The sequence below is a fragment of the Charadrius vociferus genome, unplaced genomic scaffold (genome assembly GCF_000708025.1).
Source record: "Charadrius vociferus isolate BGI_N301 unplaced genomic scaffold, ASM70802v2 scaffold54, whole genome shotgun sequence".
NCBI classification, from domain to species: Eukaryota; Metazoa; Chordata; class Aves; order Charadriiformes; family Charadriidae; genus Charadrius; species Charadrius vociferus.
The window spans coordinates 4,565,624-4,591,402 of record NW_009648350.1 but is presented as its reverse complement, the minus strand read 5'-3'; the positions used below and the strand labels follow the sequence as shown (position 1 = coordinate 4,591,402).

The 25,779-nt window shown below is 42.9% G+C and overlaps 3 protein-coding genes across 3 annotated transcripts in view; 1 reads left to right on the top strand and 2 right to left on the bottom strand.

Annotated features, from left to right (window-relative positions):
• The window catches only part of FOXN1 (forkhead box N1), a 60,128-nt gene extending 55,099 nt beyond the window's left edge, over positions 1–5,029 (bottom strand). Inside the window, exons 1-2 of the mRNA XM_009885235.1 lie at positions 4,987–5,029; positions 4,652–4,691 (exon numbers count right to left, since the gene is read on the bottom strand). Coding sequence (XP_009883537.1) covers positions 4,652–4,691; positions 4,987–5,029 — 83 coding nt within the window. The remainder of the gene's footprint in view (positions 1–4,651; positions 4,692–4,986) is intronic.
• A 5,074-nt stretch (positions 5,030–10,103) lies between these two features.
• On the bottom strand, positions 10,104–23,212 carry SLC13A2 (solute carrier family 13 (sodium-dependent dicarboxylate transporter), member 2). The gene is given in 13 exon segments (XM_009885178.1): positions 10,104–10,235; positions 11,000–11,137; positions 12,106–12,267; positions 14,061–14,182; positions 14,769–14,860; positions 14,963–15,184; positions 16,144–16,266; positions 16,491–16,671; positions 17,562–17,791; positions 18,922–19,058; positions 19,707–19,835; positions 23,032–23,166; positions 23,168–23,212. Coding segments are annotated over 13 exon segments (1,848 nt in total).
• Positions 23,213–25,383: 2,171 nt separating this feature from the next.
• SLC46A1 (solute carrier family 46 (folate transporter), member 1) overlaps positions 25,384–25,779 on the top strand; it is a 4,440-nt gene continuing 4,044 nt past the window's right edge. Inside the window, exon 1 of the mRNA XM_009885234.1 lies at positions 25,384–25,401. Within this exon, the coding sequence (XP_009883536.1) occupies positions 25,384–25,401 (18 nt within the window). The remainder of the gene's footprint in view (positions 25,402–25,779) is intronic.

Sequence of the window (25,779 nt, the reverse complement as noted above, 5' to 3'; positions counted from 1 at the left end):
GCTCAGGACCTGCTGCGCTGCTCAGCTCGCAGAACCTCCTGCTCCCCTCTCAAAAAAACTCACGAATTTGCTAACAACGGGAATTTTGCTTTTGCGGTTGCCTCGCTCGACGTATTTTCTGTCGAAGTCTAGGAATACTGCAGCTGGAGATAAAACAGTACACCTTCTCTGTACCACAACCTTTAACCAAGTTTCTAACCAGTTAGTGACATGATTGGTTCTAAACAGGATGATTAATATTTAGCTAACTAGAAGACAGCTAACAGTGTTTTACTCCTGCCAGAGGCTGAGGCTAGCACATGATTATCTTCTTATAACTGGCTTGGCAGAAGTGTGTGTGTGTTGGTTTGGTTTTTTTTTTTTTTTTTTAGCCCCTTAACCATGTCTAATAACCAGTACAACTGGTCTGTCTTCTTCCTTTCTTGGAGTGTGCTGGGATGATCCTAACTACAGCGCTCCATAAGCGGCCAGTGCCAATACATGCACACCCTTTTAGCGTTTCTCCACTTCCAAAGACTTTGGGGGGCACATTTGTCCCAAGCTTCCCAAAATGCACCGTCCATATTAATGTGGGAAATACAGACGCATCCACAGGATTAGTAGAGTTGTATTGCAGGAAAACTGTTTTAGGAATACAACTCCAGTTTAGTGCTGGAAACATGAGTTTCTTACAAGCTCGTTAAGAGAACATAGTTATACCTGCAGCATTTATAGGCAAAGCTTAATACCACCACTCCGAGGGGTTAACTCAAGTTCTACCAGCTCTCATTGTGTTGATTTTGAGGCAGAAAGTGGGAAGGGTGTACCTGGGACATTCATAAGAAACAGCATACCTGAGTTTTCCTAACCAATTATAACGCAAACACAGCCTGGGATGAATGTTTTGACCCGGTCTAGAGCATCGCTTGGATTTGGGGAAATACGCGGTGCGTTCAGCAGGAGGGCGGCGGAGCCGTACCCGGCTGTTCGTCAGGCTCTGAGCCGACCTTCCTCCCTCGTGTACGCCAGGCTTTGGAGCCGTCAGGTCAGTCATCAGAACTGTGCAAGAGAGGTTCCCCCCATCCTGCCCAAAAGCTTTTCACATCTCGCTTGGGCAATCCTTCCTTCATCTTTATCTTCACACACAATAGTGGAAAACATAAAACCTCGCGCTTCCGCAAAGAGCAGCTGAAATCATCCCAGAGGTATTATCTTAGAAACTAGAAAATGATTCAATGAAAGAAGGAATGAATCATGTAAATACTCAAAGTGTTGTACCTCAGCAACGTCCCTCCCTGCTTAGTACAAAGCAAAGAACAAAAGCAGGCTGCTGCCTGGCATGGGCCCCTCCTAGATGACTTTACTGGGACTGTGAAATCATCAGAAGCCTCAGAAAGAAGTGCTTATGCAGCGCTTATGACTTGATTTTCTTCTCTTCAGTTGTCTGTAAGCATGGAACCGGTAGCTGTGTTCTCTCGAGCGCCTGCATATATTCTGGGAGATGGGTGAGGAAGGGCAGGGACCGAAGCAAATGTTTTATGTTCAGAGATTTCTGGATGGCTTTTACATTTCAGAGAGTGCAAATGGATTTTTAGACATAAAACAAATTGCATGGAAGAGGGGTCATAAACATTATAAGGTCATGAAAATATGAAACCACATTTTCATTGCTGAGGATGGTTTTAAACACTCTCTTAGAAAACAAGCAATGTGAAATTGTGCGGTCTGTTCAAATGGAAAATTTATAATGGGAGGTAAAAATCCTGAACAGGCCATTCATTTCTATCTGGCAGACAATCCGAGATTGCTTTAGCACTTAGAGGAGCTTCAGTGAGAAAGAAATATTGATCTCAGATTGCCAGATTTTAAATTAGATGCGTGAGATACGAAGAGTCAGAGCAACCCCCCACAGAAGGTATTCAATGCAAATTATTTTTTTTGGAAGATTGTTGTACAAAAGATGAAAAGAATTAGGGAGCATAAAAAGAAGTAATTGCAAGTGAAGTGTTAATTCTAAATTCAGCTTAAAATGTTTTATCTTCCTGGGTGAGTATTATGAGTTCCTGTGACTCTCCAAAGGCTCCAGTCTGTGAGGTTTCATAGGAAGCGATAGGATTAATTCACCTTCACTGCCAACTCCTTGTAAGCCCTCAGTTTTAATGGTTTGTCCGGTAAAATGAGAACCCACTGCAGCTACTCTATGTTGCTTGAACGTTTCTTTGCCAGTGGTTTTTTTTTTCTTTTTTCTTTCTTTTTTTTTTTTTCCTCTCTTGTTTTTTTGCACAGTTTGCTTTTCACTCGGGCTCTTGTGACATCAGTGGCAAATGTCTGTGAGGAATTGCCTGGGGCCAGTGTGACTTTCAAAGGATAAGACAATTTGTTACCTTGCCAGTGAACAGTTTATTACATTTCTAATTATTGTTATTAGTCTGGCAGGTGGTGCCATGCATGATATTTTTACAACTGCCAAAGATGCAGGTACTTCTTTCATGATGAAAAATAACCTGCGTAAGATTTAAAGGAAAACCAGGCATTCTGCTGTCGTACATGTTCGATAACTCTTTGCGCTGACACGGTGTATACGGCACCTGGCTATTTTTAAATCTTATGCCGAAACGTACCGACTCCTGAAATATTCTGTTGTGAGACTAATTGTAATTAGAGTGTGTTAGCAGCCAAAGTTAGATATGAAGGTATTTCTCCCTCCCTCTCAAGCTCTTTCCTCTAATCTTTATTACTCTACTTGTTGTGTAAATTAAAGACTCATCGTATTTATAAACTCTAACGCAGAGTTCATGTTAATCACCGCCAAAGAATATTAAATGTTCCTTTCCCAATGACGATATAAGTTCCTAAACAGAGACTTTGCTTTCGCTGATTTGTAGGCTTGCGTGCAGCCAGGTTCAAGAAATAAAAGCGACAGAAATACTGCGCGCGTTTCAGTGTGGGCGAGTGCGACACTGCGGAGTCCCTTTGAGCAGCACCGTCCAGTTCCACCCATCGCTGTCTGTGCGGAGTAGTTGAGAGAGCACATCAGGCCTTTTGCTTCGTCACGTCCTCTGTGGCAAAACGTACTTTCTTAAGACAGTTTCGCATTGCTTATTCTGCTTCGGCGAATACGGAACGATTTCGTGTCACGCTATTACTGAAGAGATGTTGTTAATGCAAAAGGAATAGCGATAGGAAGTAAATTTGCTGTTTTGATCGTGAGCGGTGTGTCTGGTCTCGTGTAATCAGCATTGGGATAGCAGCTACTTTGCTCTTATTCATGTGGCTGCTACCGTAACAGACACAAAGCCTGTTTTTCTGTCATTCTCGTGACATGAAGAGGGTTGTCCTGGTAAAAAAAAAAAAAAAATAATAAAAAAAATCAATTTATTCTTTGTATCTATAACCCTCTTTGCTTCTTCCCTGTTTGTCCAGGAGTATCAAACAATCATGTTCAGGAGAACCAGACACCCAGATTGGTTCCAGTTGATCCAGATGGATTTTACTGTAATTGCACTTTAGTTCCAGGAACTAAGGAGTCGGGGCAGACGTCTTGTCCAGCTCTGTCCCCGTCCCCTTACCCTGATGTTGCGTGATACCGCTGCGTTGTGGCAAGATGAGAAGTTTCCTTCATGCCGCATTTATGCCCCGTGAAAACGGAACATGAAACTGGCAGCAATGGGACATTAAGCGGTGCCTCCTGTAAGGAAAATGAATCAATACAATCGTTCGGCACAAGATTTAGTGCTTTTGCCTCTCTGCGACTGGGGGGAACTGCAGCTGGGCTCCAATGGTTTCGGGATTTGGCTGACTTACGTATGCACCCGCCAGGGCTCCAGGTAAAACTGCTCCTGCTGGAGCGGAGAGCATGGGCATGTTTTGGAGTCGTTCCCTGCAGGGGCTGTTCAGCAGTTACAGTCGGCCAAAAGTGGCACTGGTTCAAAATAGTGGCTAGAAAGATATTGCATACTCGACTGCACCTGGTGCAGAGGAAGCTAAAGATGTCGGTCCCCTCCCCTTTCCCCATCAATTGTCTCCCGTTTCTGAGATACAGGTGTGTGGTTACGGCGTAAACAGACCAAAGATTTTTCTTCTAGGCAAATAAGCTGCATGGGGTGTTTTTTTGTTGTTATTTTTTTTTGTTGCCTTTTTTTTTTTTTTCTTAAGGTATCTCTGCCAAAATATAGAAACATACAGGATGAACTCCTGCACTTCCACACACCCCGTGCACACTGCGGGGAAAGGCTTTTGTTTCTGGAGCCAGGATGCCCCCGCGCAGCTGTAATTCATCCTTTTCCCAATATCGTTCACAAACTGTTTTTTGTCTTGTCCATACACCATGTTTTCTATCAACTGTCAGAGCATCTTAAATGAAGAGATAATGTATGCGCATGAAAGTGGAATTGTTTTTTTTTCTGTGCCATCCACTGATCTTGCAGTTGTGACTCTCCGGAGGGACGGCAGCACTACCTGCGGTCGTTGGCTTTGGCCACTAATTAGAGGAAAAACTGTTCTGTCTCGATCCCTACGCTTTGCAAGTCTCTAAAAGCCATCCAAACAAAGTCTGAAGACGTGACTATTTTCTGTGTAGCCTGAATGATAAAGATGTTAACACTAAAGGAACTACAAAGGTTATTTCAGATTGGCTGGATAGTATCTTCCGAAACTACTATTTCTTCAGTACCGGTTGTAGCTCCCGACACCGCAACACCGCTCGCTTAGGTCTAAGGAGAAAAGAGAAAGCGCAGGTGTGAGGAAGCCTGCATTGTACAACCGTGTTATCTGCAATGCAGACAAGTGATTTATGATTGCATGTTTCATGGAGGAGGAATGATATTGCCAGAGGGAAGGATGGGGAGGAAAATTCAAACTCCCTTCGGGTGACAGACATCTTAAAAAATAAAGAGGATCCTTTTGAATTTTCTGGCAAGTCTCATCAGGATAGTTCCTACAGCGAAAAGGGAAATGTGACTTTCCTTTTGCAGTCGCTACAACTGCTCCAGAATAACCACCGCTCACCGTCAAAGATCCCCTTGATAGGAACCAGGAAAACTGGTGCCATAACAGCTAACTGTACCGTGACTGTGTTCCCCTTCTGCTCCTGCACACAGCTTGCTCTTCCAGCATTGGGCAATTCCGCATTAATATGGACGTTAGCTTCACGGACAACTCTGACCGCTTTTCCTTTTGCTTTATAGAAAAAAACCAAGCAGCTCTGTGATCAGCAGAATTAATGAAATTTGGTGTCCTAGGGCTTTCCCTCCCCTTCCAAAGAATGGAGAGCCCTAGGTCCCAGTGGTGGGTATTGGGAAAACTTGAAATTGCTCCGCTTCTCGTAGACTGGAGAGGGATCAAGAGGAAGGAGGAAATTCCTGGAACGCTGCTAGGTTGACAAGAGAACCTGAATACTAATCTAAAGTCGGCTGAATAGTGTAAACCTGAAGCAGAGTAAAGTTCGGATGTTTTAGATGGTCATACTTAACGTTAATATTTCAAGTACAGGGCCATCAGTCACAAATAACAGTTTATCGGGATACCTACACAGGCTCTGAGCCTTGAAGCAGTTGCATCTGCTCTGATCTAAATGATGCATAACAGTATATAAGGATTGAACCTGTGCATTAAGCGTTCTGTGCCTTCTCTCTCTGCATTTCAGTTTGTGGTTTGTTTTTTTCCTTTTTTGACAACTTCGACCAACTTTTATTTAATGGGGTTGATTATCATACTTCTAATTTTGCAGCTATGCTGTCACGGTCTGCCTTTGGGAAGTGTTCCTCTTGTCCCATTAGTTTCCCCTTAGCTATTTGAGGGTGTTTCCCGAGGAAGACCGACACCAGACTCGGTGCTTGGCCTGGATTTGGGAATTTTGGGCATGGCCTGGTAGAGAGCCTGCAGCCACTAGATGGCACACGGTGAGGGAATTTGTGCATCCTGAATAGCAGCCCCACGTCTTCGGTCTGTTAGTATGATTAAAGGATAAATAATATTAAATGTTTCTTTAATAGGAGAAAATGCACAGCATTGACAGTAGTGATTAAGTTCTATTAAACAGTTGTTATTTTGGACACCGAGTGATTAGTACATTGAAACCACTTCATTTCCAGACTTTGGCACCTCAGTCATTACTAACCCAAATCATAAAGTTCAGTGAATCAAATTGTAAATAGTTTTATTGGTTCTGTGTTGGAAAAAAATTGAGGGTTGTGAAATTCCTTGATGATTTAAAGTTGCGTATTTCCTAAGTCCATGTATTTCTAGTTTCTGTTCTTTATTTGGCTCGTCATCACTGCAGAAATTCTAAACTCTGTCTCTGCCTTTGCAAACACTAAAACCAACGTGCTAATTGAGAGCAAAGAGTTGTATTCCTGCAATAAATATGCCAAACAGAGAGAGTTGGGGTTTTGGACTAAGATGCACGCTACTGCCAACATGCCATAGTTATCTGAGGGAGGAATTACCTCCAGGGACGAGAGTGGAACTGCTCTTACAGCTTCTGGAGAAAGGTCCATATTTACATACGTGCTGATGACTACTGGATAAAACACAGGACCTGCGTGTTTCTGTTGGTTTGCAGTTTGTTTTCTGAAAATATTTTTCATATTTTTGAGAATTATTTTATGTCCATTATACAATAAGGCTTCCTTCAAAGCAGTTTGTGGGTTTTTTGGGTTTGGTTTTTTTTTTTTTTTTCCTTTCTTCTTAATGAAAGCTTAGGAATTAAATTGTAAGATCTGGATACATTTCAAGGTTTCAGTGCTATACAACAAGGCTTCCTTGAAGTTCATTTTAATAGCTTTTAAGTGACTGGGAGCAAATTTTTGGTTTCTCCAAACCAACTTGAGGATTAAAAAGACGTGCTTTCTTTATCCTCTTTTGGCTTTAAACTTGCCATGTGCTCTGTGAAGTCTGTTTGTGATTTCAGTGCTTGATGAAGTGATCCTTGCATCATTTACGTGCCGCTTTACAAACTTCTGTCAAGATGTTTCTCATGAAGTGCCTTTCTCAAATGAAAACTGTTTTCATGGTTGTATTAGCCTGCTTAAAATTCACCTGGTTTTCTGGTGTGGTCATGCGCCACAGAAATGTGTTTTACCAGGATAAGTCCTTCATATTCTCTCCGATGTACACGTATGTGCCTGTAGAACTCGTGTGTGTGTGTGTGCGCGTGTGTCTGGGCAAGGCAAGGCAAGGCAGCACCATAACTCCAGGGAAAATGGAGGAGGTGACTGCGAGTCACCCACTTACTCACTGGCCTCTGCTGTGGGAAACCTGTATTTTGTGGTTTTGTAGAGCACTTGCTTTTTCGAGAAGGCAGGCAAGAAGGCAGATGTCCCCTTCTCGTTAACAAATTTACCACTGACGAGTCCTATGTAAAACAAACTTAGTGTCAACTCTGAAATGAAGAGCTGCATTGGAAATCACACCTAACTGCAGCAGGTGCTGAGCTGGCAGTTTCACAGAAGATTGTGAAATTTGATCGCACAATGGGAAATAGAGCCACTCCTTGAGGGCATTATCTGGAAACATAATGGGGAACCACCCTTCAAAGGTGATCTGTGTAATAATGGGGCTTAGAAACACTTTCTACCTGCTTTGCTTAGAAAATTATGAACGTTTTTAATGGTGTTACTAGTTTTCGCACAAGCACACTATATTTAGCTGTACCTCAACTGGTCCGGCGCTCAGACACACCCAAGGCAATCGACTGCCCAGTGCCTACTTGCTACTACCATCACTTCAAGGTGGAAACTATTCATGAAATTCCCCGTTCTCTTTATGTCCTGGTGTTATTGCTAGTTTTTCTTCTCTCTCTCCAGATGACAGTTTTTCGCCTGTCTTCTTCTGGAAGCGGAGCCTTTCTATACCCCTTGAGTAACTTTTGCTGCAGTCATTTTCTGGTACGTCTCTAACCTTTATATGCTCATGCATGCTGATGAACATGGAACACCCAGCATTACTGCGCCGGCCCCACGACACTCTGTGCTACTTGATGTCTCTCTTCTTTCTTCTCGAGATCGCCAGAAAGATTGCACCTGTGCTCCTACATGTACTTATGCACACCGCAGCCTCTGAATAATGTAGACTAATAGAAAAGACTTCAAAGAACCATAACACAGTTTTAAAGGGCTGGAAGGAGAGGCTGATGGGAAATGTTCTAAGAATTCCACGTTTCCTGCTTAGCTAAGCAGTAATTTAGAAGAACATGTAAACGATGTGCAAGTATTTCAAAGAAAACAAAAAAGCAAACAAAAGCTGTGCACGCTGCCCGGCTGCTGGAGACAAAGAGCAAAGAAGGGAGAGGTTTTCAGCAAATCATCTGCTTGAGTTTGTCATTTTGTTAGGTGCCCAGACACAGGGTGAGCAGGGTAATGAAAATATTTAGACCGATTTGGATGTTATTTGACAGAGGTAAATGCAAAGGGAAGGAAGGTGAGTGGTTTAGCAGTGACCTGAGCAAGTCATTATGTGATTGGAATCAGTTACCCAGGAGCTCATTAGCAAAAGAGAATAAATGTCCTTCCTTCTTGCGCTGTGGATATTCTATTGGATCCCTATCACATATCGAGTCAAAACACTACCTTTCAAAGCCACTGAAGGGTTAATATGAGACTGTCCTGTCTGGGACAGTGATTTTCCAGAGCAACTGTGGTTGTCAGGCCAGTGACACTATTGGTGCAAAGGGGATCCGCGATCAGCAGATACCAGAATTGTCTTGACAGTTGGAACTATAAAGAAACTACTGCAGGTCAGTGAATTCTAACATTTTATGAATCACATGTACACTGCACTTTGTCCTTGTCTCCTAATAATTAGGGTAGAGAAAGAAAGAAGAAAGATTTTGAAGAGCGGGCATACTATTTTAGAGTGACATTGACTTGCGTTCACTCTCATGGAACCAGTAGGGTTCAAGTGGGATTTCAGAAATGCAATAGACATTTTGCAAAACTTGGGCAAGAACAGAACAAAGCATTCGGTGCAAAGTTCACGGGCACATATTGGATAGCTGAACCCGACCTCATTTATGGTACCAAGTGTTTGATTCGGCAAAGTATCTTTGGATGTTCCCATATCTTTGTCAGTTTGGTCATTGGAAGTCTATGTGCTACTGAAAGTCAGTTCCAGCAGAATAGGGATTAAATACTTAACTCTATGAGGGGCTTTTGAAAAGAAAGAACTTGGTTTTGAGAGTCCAAGAAAATGGGACTCTTAATAACAAAGTAATAAACGATAAGAGAAAATCAATTATGTTAACTTTGTTGATTATTTCAAGATACTTTAAGGAAGCACACAGGCAAGCACTTGATACATGGAAGACAGAACTAGAAGCGGTGATATATCATAGGAAAAAACCTCCATAACACGGTGGGTATAGAAAAAAAATATCTTTAATTCAATCATACATATTTTAAGACACAGGGATTGTCCCCTTCTCAAGAGAATATTGCTATTCTTATCCCGACCTTGCAGGCTGTAATCTTACATAAATAACAGTGGGACAGATATTCTAGGAAAAAATGGTTTTTTACATTCATAACGAGTGGACTGCAAATAAATACGTTTTCAAAGTAATAGAATGGGCGGATGGTATGTGATTTGCCTGTAATCATACAAGACGTGCCTTGCTGTGAATGCCCACAGAGTATATAACAATCGTGTACATTTTGAACATATACACCTATACAGGTGAATATTCGTATAAGTTGTGACAATATGCAGTTAGATGCATGAAATCTGGTACGTAGAGTCTCTCTCCTTCCTTTTGCACACACACACCTCTCTCTTCTTTCTCACTGCGGATTCCAGACTTTACAGGCGGAGCTTGAAAAGCGACGTGGCGAGTACTTGGGGAAAACCTACCCCTGCTGAGACAGAAAATCTAAAGATCCCTGGAACAGTTGAAAAGCCAAAGGTTACCTCGTCTTACTGCTGGGGTAACAGAATTGCCCGCTAAACAGCACTGTTAGGCAATTTTATTGCTGTTATCAAGTGAATGATTTTGCTCGTAGGTGGCTTGTCCTTTTCCACGGAACACGCCTGTCTCTTAACCACTGCCTCGGCAAAACTGGTGTAGATGATAGTCTTGCTCTCATTGCAGTTCTAACAGGAAGAGTTATTGGTTCCTTTGCCTCTCCGTGTTATGGGCATGTACCTGTCCTGTTTGCCCAAGATGGGAAAGTTTGCAGTTGGAACAAAGACGAACCCCAGGTGTTGATGGCTAGAGTTATCGTCAGGACTCCGAGGATGTTGAGTATAAACCCAGCTTTGGCCTAGAATTATAAAAGAGCGTTATTAGTTGAACCGGGTACTTTTTTCCTTCCCTGCTGATTAGGACTGTTTGCATAGTTAGATTTTCTCTTTGGTCTTTTTTCACAGCCCAAATTACTGCATCAAATTACATTTAAGCTGATTTTCTTGACAAATATGATTTGTATTAGGGGAAAATGAGTTTCCATGGCATAAAACTCTTAAACTAGAAGTCCTGAAATCCTTTTAATCCACTTATGTAGGACTTTCACTTCTGACCTGGCATTTGTCTGTAATGTTACTTAGGATTTCTTCTTGGACCAATTATGAACAGAAAAGTTATCAAGAGACGTGGCACCCTTCCCCGTCTTTCCTGAATGTATTGAGAGAGGGCACCAGGGCAGCCTAGTGAGGTGTTCTAGGCTTTCCCTCATCCCTGCAGAAGGACTGTCCAGATGACAGGACTCTTGGACATCCCTATGATCTACATCCAGGCTTTCGGAACAGTTCAACATTCCCATTTCTCATTGACAGCAAGCTCTTGTTGGAACACCTTCAGGAGGCCCTGGGTGTTTTCCAAAAGCTCGACAGCATCTTTATACGGCTCTGTGTATATATTAGAGTCAGCGTGACCCTTTTTTCATTCACACATGTATGTTGTTCTTTCCATCTGACTTTAGCTGAGTCCAGTGAGTTTTCTAACACCCTTTCAAGAAGAACCAATATTAGAAGAAGGAAAGATCAAAACTAGTAAGGCGAGTTCTGAAAAGAATGTGCTTTTGCTCACCATATCTATAACCTTGAGTTGTCCGTATGAGAAGACAATGGCGTTAGGAGGAGTGGCCACTGGGAGCATGAACGCCAACGATGCAGAAAGCGTACAGGGCAGCATGACATAGAGTGGATTGAGGCAGATCGCTTCAGCCTATGCACGAAGGGAGAGCAGAGATGATGGTTTTGATATACAAAAATGCATAGAAACCTTTTGGCAGAAAGCTGATTGTGTTTGCCCATGTCAGAAACCTCGCTCTTTCACAAACACTGCAGCCGCTCATATTTTGGTTCTGCTTTAGAAATGTCTAGGCAATGCCTTTGTGCAGCAAACACAAGAATTGGTTTTGTGGTCAGTGCTTTGTGTTCCTGATCGTGGAATCTGATCACTGCTCCCATGTAAATTAATAACAATGGTTGTATTCAGCTCTAAAACCAGGAAAAAATGTACAGTGGCTTCAAACGGGTTAAGAACAAAATCAAATTATCAGCGGAAACAGTGTGGCCCAAACTCTGAAGGTGAGAGGATCAGTTTAGGGGTCAGCTGAAGTCTGTGCCAAAAAGATTTTGGTGGAGCTTATTCCGATTTCTCTCCGGAACCAGCTTTTCACTCCGCAGAACTACGTTCTGCCCCAGCAACAGGAATCTCCTGTGGAAATGCAGAAGTCTGAACTAGGTCATAGAGCTTGACTAATGCTATCACCTTCAGAGACTTCTGGAAGGCCAGTGGTCGGAGTGAAATACAGTAATGGAATGTTGCAGGGAAGCAAATGCTGCTGCTGTTGCTGTCTCTACGCAGAACAAATAGGAAAAAACAAGTACAGCTGGCAGTGACCTCATGGGGTTGTTTAGGCCAGAAGGCAAAGTCTAATATGCCAATGAATTTAATCCCTTTACTTTTCACCAGCAGTGATTTTAGAAAGGTTGAACTAAGCACAGTGTGTGTGAATATGTATGCGTGCACATACACATATGTATATTTTAAGTCTCGTATTCCTGATCGGATAGATGAACCAGTGCTTGGCTAGGTCAGCCAGTTCTTTTTTATAATTGAGCAGATGTATGCTTGGAGAAGAGCTGAAAAGTGTTCTTCCAAGAGTATTTTGAAACGCTGGAACTTACCATTGAAGCCAGAATAGGGAGAAAGAGGGTTGTGGTGGCCACGTTGCTGGTGCACTCGGTGAAAGTGGCAATAAGGAGACACAACAGGAGAACAATAGCTGGATGAGGGATTTGCTGCAGAGGAGTCAGTTTGGTACCTAACCATGAAGACAGACCAGATTCCTGTGAGAGAGGAGAGAGGTCTGTCAGGATAGTTGGCTGGAGAAGAAATAGCCACATCTCAGGCCAGTTACATTTCTCATCTGAATTCTACCTTCCAGTTTTATAGAAGTTCTCATACAAACTGCTTTCTGTAGAGAAACATGTAAGAGGCAATGCTCATAGACATGATAATTGGGTGGGTTAAATAAAAATAAACGTGCTTTCCCTTCCAAAGAATTCGAAAGAAGACGACACTACATTTACAGTATGTTATTGATAGCGAATAACTATTTCTCTCTTCAGGCCATTAGTTGTACGTGATCAATATTCAGGGCTTTTTTTTGAATCTAAACAAAGATCCTTGAACCCACTTTCTAAAATACTTTCATATAACTTAGCAGACAATCTTGCGATGTATTGTAACTTCATCACATTGTCTGAGATCTTGATCAACTCTCTGAAGGTTTTTATACCTTTCATCCTTCTCAGCCACTGAAAAATACCAGCATCTTCCCTATCATTCTGGGCTCTAGTTTGGGCATCATTATTACTCAGCTGTTCTTCTCGAGAGGACATAACCTAACTGTGCCTGTCTTGCTTCTTCGTGTATTATGGCCCACCTTCCTTACTGGTTGTTGCAACTGTCATTGCAAAGTATATCTTCCCTTCTGCAGCAGCTTTTACGTATGTGATGGCTTGTTCTGGAATAAATTAATGTAATTTCTTGAATCTTTCCTTTTCCAAATATACTTCCCAGAGATTCAATCATTCTTACTACCTTCCTCTAAACTTTCTTCATTTAGCCCACATGTTGTTGAAGACTGATATCCAAAATGGAATACATTACTGTACCTGAGGACTCACCAGTCTGGAGTGGAAGGATTATCATAGACTCATAGAATGGTTTAGGTTGGAAGGGACCTTAAAGATCAAATAGTCCCCCCCCCCGCCATGTCTTTACGTGTCTTATGTATGGTGGTCCTACCTACAATTTCTGGCTGTTTGCTTTTTTTCTTGGTAGCAATATAAAAATATTGACTAGAATGGGGTGTAGAAGCAGCTTTAAAACTTATCCAGTCGTTTCCACATCTTGCATTTGTGATACTTGGTTATTTCTTCCTATTTCCCATATTGAGTTGCATCCTTGTTTTCTAGAAACACTTTTACAGGTCATTGTGATCTTTGAATTCTAAACTAATATTTCCAGGCACTTGAAGCCTTTTTGAATTTTTTTTATTGTCTATAGATTTAATAAATGTGTTGTCTGTTCCATCACCTAAGTCATTACTGAAAAATAATGTGTAGCACTGGACTCCTGGCAGATGCCTGCAGAAGCGCATCAGTATGTCCTTCAGTTTGACAGCCAGACGTTTTTATCTGCTCCTGAAGGTTCTTTCACCTAGCTCTTCAGTTGTCTTCTAGTAGTTTAATTTAAATCACCTTTCCGTAAGTAGTTTGTTTGAAGTAGTTTGGAGACCCATCTCAGGCACAATACCTCCTCACGCTCGCCACATGAATTAAGTTTTATTTAATAGAACCTTTAATGTATTGGGGTAGTTTCTGAATCGCCTGCTTTTCTAGAAACAGAGTTAATCATGCTGCCTTGGTTGGTAGTACCATCCCAGTTGCGTAGGCAACAATAAAGATTTGTTCTATTCTCAGGACTCCTCCTTAGGATGATGAAGTCTGTCCTACTGCCACTAAGCTGAGGAAACGTGCGTTTGGTGCTCCCAGCGTGCCCTCTTGTGTTCTGGGAGAGCAAGATGGAAAACACCCAGGAAGACATAACGACTAGGTAAGCAGAGAAATGTTACCTCACTGCCTTTGGCTAAGGCAAAGCCACCTCCCAGCAGAAACACAATGTTCCATGGCATTTTCTCGTGAACTACTTTCCATTCCAAGAGAGCTGGAGGTGCTTTGAACTTCGACTTGCCACCTAAAATCCAAAAAGATGTTGTAAGCCATGTTATGTCCTCCAAAGAAAGGAGGACTTCTTGGTGGGTGGTGAGTTTATTGTGAACATCAGGAAACACTTCTGTCAGCAAGATCAAGTAGACTGTGGAATTATCTCCTAAAGCAAATGATGGGAGCCTCATCAACAAAGATTTTAAAACTTGACTTGCAAAAATACTAATGAATGATCTGTAGCTGCTCCGAGAGACGTAGTAGAATAAAGGTAAGAGTGAGTTCAAAGCGTGGCAGCATATCTGCAGAACTCTACGTGTTTCTGTTAAGTCGTGTATTGTCTCCTGAAGATTCCAGCTTCAGAAGCTTTATGTGTGTGTATACTAGTGTCTGGGACACTGCTGGGAGAAGGGGTTCCTACTTGGTTAAATTACAAGAAACGGAGAACTTTTATGGGATATGTGCCTTGCCTAGCCTAAAGCGTACAGCTGTAGCTAAGCAGGAAGAGCAGTTTGAAATCTTGTTTAATGTTTGAAATTTCCCTTGGAGAGCTAAAATGTAAAACTTCCCGTGTACCTATTCAGACAGTTGATTTTTGATCCCTTCAGTAAACTCACCTGTTTGTTGCTTGTCTTTTTTAGAAAAGTTGGAAGGGATGATGAACAGCAAAATTGAAATGAAGATGGCAACTGTAGCATCAGTGACATAGCTGCAATAGAACAGTCAGATATTTAGTCTGGCCGTGTTTTCATTTGTGTGAAATCTAGCCTGCTTCATTTTCACTCAAAGTGAGGAGGAGAAGCGGTGATACCTCGTGTCATTTTTGTTGAAAAGAACTGTTGCCCAACCTGGTATGAAACCAGGGTCTCTCGTAAACCAGAGCACCACCAGTAGAATGAAGAGGATCAAAACTGCTATTTCTGCAAATTTCATTGAGCCCAGTTTCTTGCTCTCTTCCTTGATAATGTCATAGGCCCGCTGCTCCTTAGCCTTTGCAGAGGCATCTGAAGTACAACCAAAATTCTTCCGAAAACTAGAAAAAAAAAAACAACCAAAAAAAGGACAAGAAATATCAGAGAAATTTGCCAGATATCCTTAGAGTTAAAAATCCAAATTTTATACTTAGTCATATCATCTTTAAGATATATGTATTCATATATGCATATAGACATTATACTTATTATTATTAATAATAATAATATTATTGCAGCATCAGCAGCCATAGGTGTTGGATAGTAACTGCTTTGTACTCTGTGCTGCCAAGATGGTTGGAAAGAAACTTCCTACCCCAAAAACCTCGTGATCTAAATATAAACAGGCACGCTGTCAGGACACACTGCGAAATAACGTCAACATTAGTGTGATGGACAAGGCTACACGATCACCAGGAGGTAAACACTTGCCAAGCTTTTTAAAACTACAAGAAAAGGAGAATTTTAAAAGGGGTATTTGAAGATGAAAGTACCGTTCCAGCTATTATAGCGCTCTTTCCATTTAAAATAAAGGAGGTTGGGGATAATACAAGAGTGACAGGCGGAGTATCGGACAGGTCGGTAACTCAAGGTGAGGGTATGGGGTGATATCAGTGGCAGGAACTGGCACAGCACCCGTCCTCTGGGTCTGTAGCAACTCTCGTCGCAAAGGTATTCACCAGCTCCATGCAGAAATCAGTTTCCTGATTTGAAGCTCAACAATCTTTCAGGGCACGAAAGCAATGCTGCAGAACGGGTTATATGCAGTTATAACTTCCTATTTTCAGCTACAGAGTACATTTAGCTGGGCTCTGATCAGGTTCCTCAGAGGAAAAGTTGCAGTATTTTAACAGCTAAGTACGCTGTTCTGCTCATCTCTGTTGTGTGTGAGGACTTTGTCACTTGCTGTCTGACTTTCGAGCGTAGGCTCATGGACAAAAGTCTCTCTTGTGTTATACCGTGTGATCGGTGCTTGCTCTCCGGCATGTCAGTTGGGTTACGGTGTGTAAAGGGAACTTACTTAAAGCCCAGGTACAGTATCTGCAGCCAAATCCACGTCAACACCAGTAACACGATCATGGTGGGGAAGGCGAAGGAGAACCAAGAGGCAAAGTTGATGATGTTGCCGTTGTTGGGAAAGAGCCTGTGAAATGTAGATGGCGGTTAGCATCCAAAATTCTGCACTCTCTGCTGTATTTCATCGATGATTAAGAAGAGGAGGTACCATGAGGCCCACTAAGGAAGAGAAGCTACCTTCCCAACAAAGTTACCAAACTGATATTTTCCATGCCTGTGTTGGCTGAAAGTCAGCTGTAGCAGAACGATGCAGTTTAGCGGGTACGTAATCCCGAATTCAACCAGACTTACTCATCAACTTGTCCTTGCAGTACCAGATTCGGTGTTGTCCCGGTCAGAGTTGCAATCCCTCCAATACTGGCTGAGTAACAAATACAGAGAGACATTCCCTTGCAGAATTTCTTGTGTTTCTCCTCTATCAGATTTTCATTCCTTTTTCTGTCTTCCTCGACTGTCAGGACATGGCTGTTACCTAGGTCCCAAGAGAGGAACAAAAGAGTTACAGAAGGTAGAGTGGATAGGAAAGATCTCGTGCCTGCGCAATTCGGTATTTCAAGGCTAGGAGACAAAGGACTCAAAGCTGAAGGAACCAGATTTCCTCATTTTAAGGCCGGCATTGTTAATTCTTTGATCTTCTGTCCGTTTTCACTGGTTGCCTTGATACAGAGCAGTTTTTCAGGAGAAAAGAAGTTGAAATGCGTGACAAAGTCCAACCGTACCGCTTGGTGAACTCGGGCAATGTCTGAACTGCACGTGGCGGGGAGAGAGGTAAGAATTCAGGAGGTACAACAGAGTCAGAGAAGTTGGACTGAAGGGAACTCATTCTGTACCAGCACCTGGCTGCTGGCCCTGAGATTTGCACTCCGAAACACTTGAGTTGTCTCAGAGACGGCAAGAGGGCAAGACAGCTGGTAAAGAGGTATTGTTGCATGATTGTGTATCTTTGGATTAGAAAGATCACTTTAATCCCTAACCTTCTGGCATGAAATAGGCCAGAAATTTTCCCTTGGGAATTCCCTGCTCTCTGGTAAATTACACAGTAGATAATAATTGAACCAACATAAATATAGAGGGGAATATCAAGCCTAATGTAAAGGCTTCAGCTAATGGAGAATTTATACATTTTGTGGTTTTATTGGTTAGTTATCGTCGCTTCATGTTTTCAACCTGTTTCTAACTCCAGCCGAGTCAGTGGATCTTACTGTGCCTTCGTCTGGTTCATGGAAGAGCCTCATCTGACCCAGTGGGGATGCTTTATGTACATTCTTCTTTTAGAATTTACTAGGGACTGTAATGACAGTGAAGAAGGCATCGGGTCGTCCTCCGTTATCCCAAAGAGAAAAACACCCATAACCCACTCACCTTTTTCCTCTGCTTCTTTGGAGAGATCTGATTTGGTCGGCTCTTCCTGAAGTTCAAAGGCTTTGTTGATGTTTTCAGATGTTTGGCCAGCTGTGTTGCTAGACTCAATTTCGGACTTGTGCAACTGTTCCAACACTGCTTGTGCTATGGGGACCATCATGGCGGTGGTGGCGGTGTTGCTGATCCACATCGAGAGGAAGGCTGTCACAGCCATGAAACCCATGAGAAGTCTGAAATGAAAAGGTTTGGGAAAAAAACCCAACAGTTCAGAACTTCAGGCTGCGATGTTTTTTATTGTTGTTGTTGTTGTTGCAAAGCTTAGGTTACAAATGCTGGGTTTGGAAAATGCTTGGCAATTCACACCTGGCACTTCTTCTTACCCCAGTCTGCTTTGCCAATGTCACAGTAAGATTTAACATATTTTTTTCTTTTTGCAATTTCAGCCCATTGTGCTTTTACATTCTTATGACTAGGAAAGTGGGAACTGGTATCTTGGAGCACAGAGTTTATCTAGTCAGTATCCTGCTTATTCTGCACGCTTCCGAGGAAGACATGCCATCTCAATAACATATATTAATGTATTATAATACATTTTGAAGGGGAATTGCAAGCTGAATTGGATCCCAAATGGCAATCAGTTTAAGCCATAAGGAAGATGATCTCTCTTTTTTTTTTTTTTTTTTGTCATTTTATCCCACCTCTGTCATTCTAGATTCTCTTCTTACTCATATAAAATTCTAATCCTTGTTTCAGTATTACTATGTTATTTGTCTCAAAATTATTCTTTGGATGAGATGTAGATTATATGTTAGATGAAAAGGGCTTTATCTGGTACGCATTTTTATTCTGTTGCTGTGTAATTTCTTTCAGTATTCCCTCTTCTCATGATCCGGGACAAATGAAATAGGGCTATGTAGCCTCTGTATAGCTTAAAGTTCTAGTCTGGTAAACATTTGTTGTTTTCAAAACAAGCATCCCCATGTTTTCTCTTCCCTTTGCAATCAGTATAACAGTTAGAGAGGGGGTATGTTTTCTATGTTTCAGCTGTAGTCTTTCCTGATTGTCCAAAGCTGTGCTTCTGGCCAAGCCAAGCAGCACCCTTCTCTTTTCAGAACCGACTCTTTTGTTGCTATTTCTCCTCCTGAAGCCGTTTGGAATTCAAAAGGGAGGTACCAGGTCTGTGACACGCCAAAGGATCCCCGTTTGCAAGGTTTGCTCAGGCACTAGCTCGCTTGGGCTGTAGAAAAGCACTTGTAGGGTATGATTTGCAGATTCCCATAGGAGACTACAGGCAGCTCTCAGAGAGGAACTAATGCCATGAAGTCCTTTGTCCCACGGCATTTTCACGACTGTTACTCACAGGGCTGGCCTGACACCAGTGATAAGCAAGACCCTCAGAGCAACGCGCTTGTGCAGGTGCCAGTTCTCAATAGCGATGGCCATCAGCAGTCCCCCAATAAAAAGCATATTGGTGTCCTTCAGGTACTCCCGGCAGACCTGTAACGTGGAACAAGGGAGAGAAAACAGTGACAAGAAGCCAAGAGAGAAGGCATTTTCTGCAGGAGGATCTTGTCCCAAAGTTGACAGCACACAGCAACCAAGGTGCAATCAATCTAAGATGGGGAGGGACTTTTCATCAGGGCCTGTAGTGATAGCATGAGGGGTAATGGTTTTAAACTGAAAAAGGGGACATTTAGATTAGATATTAGGAAGAAATTCTTCACTCTGAGGGTGGTGATCCCCTGGGGCAGGTTGCCCCGAGAAGCTGTGGCTGCCCCATCCCTGGAGGGGTTCAAGGCCAGGTTGGACAGGGCTTGGAGCAACCTGGGCTGGTGGGAGGTGGCCCTGCCCAGGGCAGGGGGGTGGGGCGGGACGATCTTCAAGGTCCCTTCCAACTCGAACCATTCTGTGGTTCTATGACCTAGTGAGTTTGCTTCGATTGCAGATTAGCAGCTCCACCCAGAGTTCACTCTAGGCTCATGCAAGTTCTGTTCCGTTCAGAGGACAGACGATTCCCTGTGTAATAATAGTGCAATTTTCTCTTCTATGAGCCACACTCTGGAAATCACCCTGGAAATAATCCCAGAATAAGAGACGCTGACCAATAAATACAGAGGCAAACATATATAGAGCAAGATCTCTTACTGTTGTTGAATCCATGATATTCATTAGCGGGAACAGCAGGACAGGAAAGAGAGCCGTGACGGCCAAGGGCAAAGCTTCCGTGCACCAAAACAGCGCCATCACTATGATAACATAACCGCATTGGGCCTCCTGGCAGAAGAAGAGTACATGCAGTCAGAACAGACCGTACCCCTCACGTAGGCTTTGGGAAGGCAACAGCCCATAATTATATCCATTGCCTGATAAAGGGATTTGAGAAAAGGCTATTTTCTCTCTTTCTTTCCCGTCTGTCCTCCTACCTGTGCAGATCCTAATCAACTGACAAATGGTTCAACAGCCCTGTCAGAACCCTGAGGAAAAGACCGGGGTCTGCAACGGGGACAAACAAGAAACTCGGGGACAGGAACGACTCGATGACTTTGAACCCTCCACGATAAGGGATTGCCTGTCTCTGCACGGACTTCTTGATTTTGCTGACGGTGGTACTTTCTTTTTATATATTTCTGTCTTTGAGCTGCAGAAACAGTTACTGACCCAGTCAAAGGTCCTCCACCTTTTTCTCCGCACGGTTCAGGACATGGCCCAGGTGAACGCCAGCTAATTTCAACAGCCTGGATTTCTTGTGCTCTAACTACTTTTATCTATTTTTCATTGGATTTTTAACTTATTAGAGACTTTGAGAGGCTCACTGACAAACTGGTGACAGCTTCCACTGCCTTTGACTTGTTTCTTCGAAGCACGCATGATTCCCTATTTCATGTACTCTTTTTCTGAGAAAATATTGATTTAGTTCTGCTTTGGATAACCACTCCAGATTTTATGTAAAAATATTTAACTCAGTCCCGTGCACTAAAAAGATTCAAAATAACGTGTCCCAGCAGATTTTTCAAATGGCTGGGCTGATGAAGAAAGCAAGGAAAAGCAACATTGCAGGTTACACAAGCTTCCTCATTTTGGAACTAGCACAGGAATGGGCACCAGCAAATCCGAAGGGAGGAAAAAAAAAAAAAAAAAAAAAGTGGTTGCGTGGTCTTGGATCAAGGATGTCCACTAAAATAGACGGGACAGTATGAATGCCAATGTAGCGATGCTTATTGAGGAAACAATGACAAGATAGAAATTGTCATGGCCAGATTGCAGAGGATGAAACCAAGGAGCTTTTAGCGGCGGGCAGGATCAAACCTGTGATGCTTCAGACCACGCTCAGGACTTCTGAACATGGCATGGGAGTTACAGAGCTGGTGAAGGGAAGGGATGAACAGGGGAGCTGGGTAATCTGGAGGAAAGAAGAAAAAGATAGCAATCTGGGTGGTAAATTACCAAAGCAGCAGTGTTGGAGAAGTAAAGCTGAAAGAGATTCATGAAGAGATTAAAAGGTGCCTTTTTGAGCCTTATTTTTGAATGAGAGCAGTAAGAACCTTAATTATATATCCCATCAAGCATTGATAGCAATTTTCCATTTTGATGATCATTTTCCTCCCATTTTTGTTATTAAGAGACGCCGGTGGGTGCTTTTTGAGAGACCCTAGCAGGGCTTCGGAACGTGTATCACAGGCACAGTGCTATTCTCTTCCAGCCTGCTATGAACAGACTCAGGGTAAAAGCTGGAATAAGGCTTTTCGCAAAGTCAGTTGTGCTGTAAGGACATTCCTTTGTCTTTAGACAAAATCTTCAGCATTGTTTGCTCTCATTTGTAATAGCTTAGTGTCCAGTGCTATGTCATTATAGGACAGGTTAACAGCTGAACAGCATAGAAAAATGTGACATTCCATCCCATAAGTTGTCTGCTTACAACTCTGTGTGCGGAGGTACCAGCTTTTCCTGCTCAGCAGTACCACGAGGCACAATTCTAACACATGAAACCTTCTTACAGGTTGCGAAGGGCAAAGCGCAGGACACTTTAAATTTTTGTGTTGTAGCTGCCTACATAGAAACCAGAGAGAGTCACTCAGAGAAACCGGAGGAACGGAACCAAGACTGCCAAATCATTCCACAGATAATACTGAGGACTTATTGTATGGTAACAATGACTCTGGCAAGTGAGTTTGAATTCGTGGCCTCAGGACAGAAAAAAAAAATTAAAAAAATCTCTCTCTCTGGCTACTTAGAACTTTTCCGATCAAGATCTCTTTTAACGTCAGTAATTCTTTTGCCTGTGGAAAGTTAACTAGCAAAAAAGTACTTTTTCTGTTTTTCTTCTTAGTAAGCTTTTAAGTGTTAAAGCTATTTTATTTGCATAGCAAGGGACGGGGAGGACACGCCTGACCAGTTAGCACACTTCACATCAAGCGGGTGCCGCTGTCTCATTCTTGCCTGCAATCCTCTGGTCATAGCTCCGAAGTCTCTGATAACGCTCAGAAAAAAAGAGCTGTGAGGAAGAAGGAGCTCTGGGACAGGCGGCACAAAACGAGGGGGAAGAATTAGTGGAGGGAAGAATGGAGTTTGGCGAAAAGACCAGGAACTGGGAGTCGCGGGGATGAGGAGAGGGGCAGAGCAAAGAGCTGGGACTCGACACGCGAAGAGCAGTGACAGGCGAGGTGGATTGGGATTAGCTATTGAATGGTGCTGCCGTTGTAACAAGAGACCAGAGATTAGATCTGTCTGCATGAAGAGATCGGGAGTGGGATAAATAAGCCGGAGCGAAGAAGCAGCAGAACCCTGGCAGTCTGCCTGCTCACAGTGCTGCGTTTTAAACCATCGATGTCTCAGAAATACCTGCTACAGGTTTTCGTAGTTCACTTTTTCTGAAGGATTCTCAAGCAAGGTGTCTTCCAAAACTTGACGTTTTAAATTTTAAATGGTTGCTTGGGAAGATTCTTACAGAAATACGTTTAAAAAAGAGTGAAATACATATTATTTCGTCCTGAAGTATCAGAATGCCTCGTCCCTCTGACCAAGAAAAATGCCTTTCTATCTGGCAACGACAACAAGCAAAAAATTAGAAGAGGATGTGGACTGGATACTTTTAGAAAATCAGAAGGGGGATTGAAATTGAGCCTTATATTGTAACTTAGGTTCACAAGTGTGAGCTTCAGCGTAGAAAGTCCTTTGCTGTATCAGTCTGATGCAAAGCAAAAGGTACAAAATTGCATGTCACTGAGCATTCTTCTAGACAATGCAATCACAGATGTATCTGCTCATCCATCTGTGTCCTATTGCTTTTATATTCCCCCACTACCGCTAGTCAAAGGGGTCTGCTCAGAAAAAAAAAAGAAAAGATCTTCAAGCAATAAATGAAGGAGGTGCCTCTGAGAAAGGATCTGCATGTTCTCTTCAGCTCCGTCGCTTAAAAGGGACAACTCTAAGGGAAGATTTGGCTCTCAAATTCAATTGAAAAAGTTCTTACCTTGGTAGGAACAGCCAGAGGCAGAGGAAGAGACAAAAGGGGCACGAGCACTATGATGAGGTATTTCTTGAAGGCCAGGGTCATCTGCAAGAAGCCGGCCATGGTGGTGGAGCTGGCCCAGTGCTGAAAGGCCTGAGGTCTGCTGCTGGAGACTATATAAACACTGGGGAATATTAACCATTGACCTCAGGAGATTGGGTGTTGTTTTTGGAACTGTAATCGGAGAAAGAAGGAAGAGAACAAAGAAGGGAGGGGACAGCAAAAGAGTGTCAGACCAGGAACTTTCTTAAGACAATCTTCCTGATAACTGGTAAATCCAGGAGAGAATTAACTCCTTGTGGACCACGTCAGTTTATTAAAAGCATTCTGCAATCATCTACGCTTTTTAAAAAGAATGTTAACATTTTGGTCTTTGATAATGCCTTCTTCGAATAATTGTTGAAAGTTGTTTTAAATATACATAGAGTACTGGAAAACACATCTGCATCTGTAATACTCAAATATAGAGATTAGAAACATCTACACAAAACATTGTTTTCACTGAGGAATCCTTTGGGTAGCAAAATCCACTAGAGCAGAGCTCCTGTCACCAGCAAGTCCCCATGCGGGAAGGGACTTACAGACCTTACACTTGAGAACAGGGACACCCGTCTTTGTGTAGTCCAAGGACAACCCGCATGACAATCCCCTTTTCTTCTACTCAAGGGGCAGTAGGGGAAAGGGACAGGTCTGGCGAGAACTCGTTTCCTCCCACATGGCAGCCCCGGGTGTTGTAAGAAAGGCTTCGGGCCAAAGCGGGAGCGCAGAAACTCTTCCTGACACAGCCTGTTACGTCTCCGGGCCTTGGGAAAGACTTGGCCACAGTGCATCACTTTGCAGACATTGGGCAATTTTATTTTTTTTTTCACCTTTCTGATCTTGCAGGTTTACAGGCACAGCTTTGGTAGCTTGCAGGGTGTATTGCGGAGGGGGAAAAAAAAAAAAAAGGAAACAAAAAAACCCCGCTACTGGGAAATTAGCAGTAATTCCCATCCCAGTTGAAAGAAACTTCCAAAATGCAAGCAGTGAATTACTTGGTTCTGTAAATACACCAGAATAGAATTGAAGCTTTTAATTCCGAAGGGAGTGTCTTGTTAATGTCTTTGATGTCTTTATTTGGTAGATGATGCAAGCGCATACTTCAGATAATGGTGATAACATTTCCATTTTATTGGTATAAATTGTCACAGCTCTGTTTATAGCTTACTCAAGCAGAGAGAGAGAGAAGCACAGACATTAGGTTATCTGATGTCAGCTCCACTAAGAGCTTCTGCTGTTTCTCTCTCTCATCCCTTTTCTGCCGGGGCTTGTTTTCTTCCAATAACGTGCTTACGATTGAAGAAGAGGGGGGAGTCAGTTGTCGGAGCTGCAAACTCAGAGCTTTCTGGCAGGCCTGACTTGGGCATGTTTCTGACAAGAAATAACTTCATGTTAAAAAACTGCCAATCCTGAGCTTTAGCATTTCACCCTTGGTACAAAAAGAACGAGAAAGAGCTTTCAAATAAATTATATCCCCCCCCTCCCCCCCAATTTTGCATCCGCTTAATGTTGAACTAGTGTCTGAAAAGGTGCAGTGACAAAATCACCCAACGATGAGGTAATTTTTCTACTTTCTCCTCTCCTGTCCTAAGGTTGTAATCAAAATCTAAAAGGGAACCTCTCGTTTTCGCATCTCTGGAACCCGAGGGTTGGCCTCCAGCTGCAGCCATGACCACGGGCTGTGAGTAACAGCGCAGAAGGACCTCGGCTAACGAACCCTGCCTGTTCTTCAGAAGCAGCACATCCACAGCGACGGTATCCGCTGCTGCGTGAGTCCTGTTACTCTCCAGGATGCCATAAATGAGCTCTGTGAGTGTGTTACTGCAAAATGGACGGTTTATGTCTTCGAGGGGATTTGTTAGAGATTCACCTGTAGCCCATTGACACTGCCTCAAGGATGTCAAAGGAGTGATGCCAATTTACATTATTTTGGAACTACTCCAGTTTATATAAACGGGTTGATCAAATACTCTGAATTGTGTTCTTTGAATTTAAAGAACAACTTGGTCTTTGCTTACTGATCTGCTCTTTGAGGCAGACCAAACCTAACAGCACAGCCAAAACCTCTGGTGTGTTACGGTTTATAAGTTATTTTGTCCTTTAGAAACAAAAGTGTTTTCTAATGTGTTGTGAGTTAATAGAAGCAATTACACATTGCTAGCTAACACATTTCTCAGACTCCTAGTGCATTTAAAATGTCGATTCTAACTTTTCCTCTGTTTGGAGGTAAGAAAAAAGCAGGATTTAAGTTTAAATTCCATTAACCATCAGTAAATGGACCTATTGGAGCAGGTCCGGAGGAGGCCACGGAGATGATCAGAGGGCTGAAGCCCCTCTGCTGTGAGGACAGGCTGAGGGAGTGGGGGGTGTTCAGCCCTGAGAAGAGAAGGCTCCGGGGAGACCCTAAAGGGAAACCCTAAAGGGGCTCCAGGAGAGCTGGGGAGGGACTCTGCATCAGGGAGGGGAGTGATAGGACGAGGGGGAACGGTTTAAACTGGAAGAGGGGAGATTTAGATGAGATATCAGGAAGAAATCTTTCACTGTGAGGGCGGTGAGGCACCAGAGAAGCTGTGGCTGCCCCATCCCTGGAGGTGTTCAAGGCCAGGTTGGACGGGGCTTGGAGCAACCTGGGCTGGTGGGAGGTGTCCCTGCCCAGGGCAGGGGGTTGGA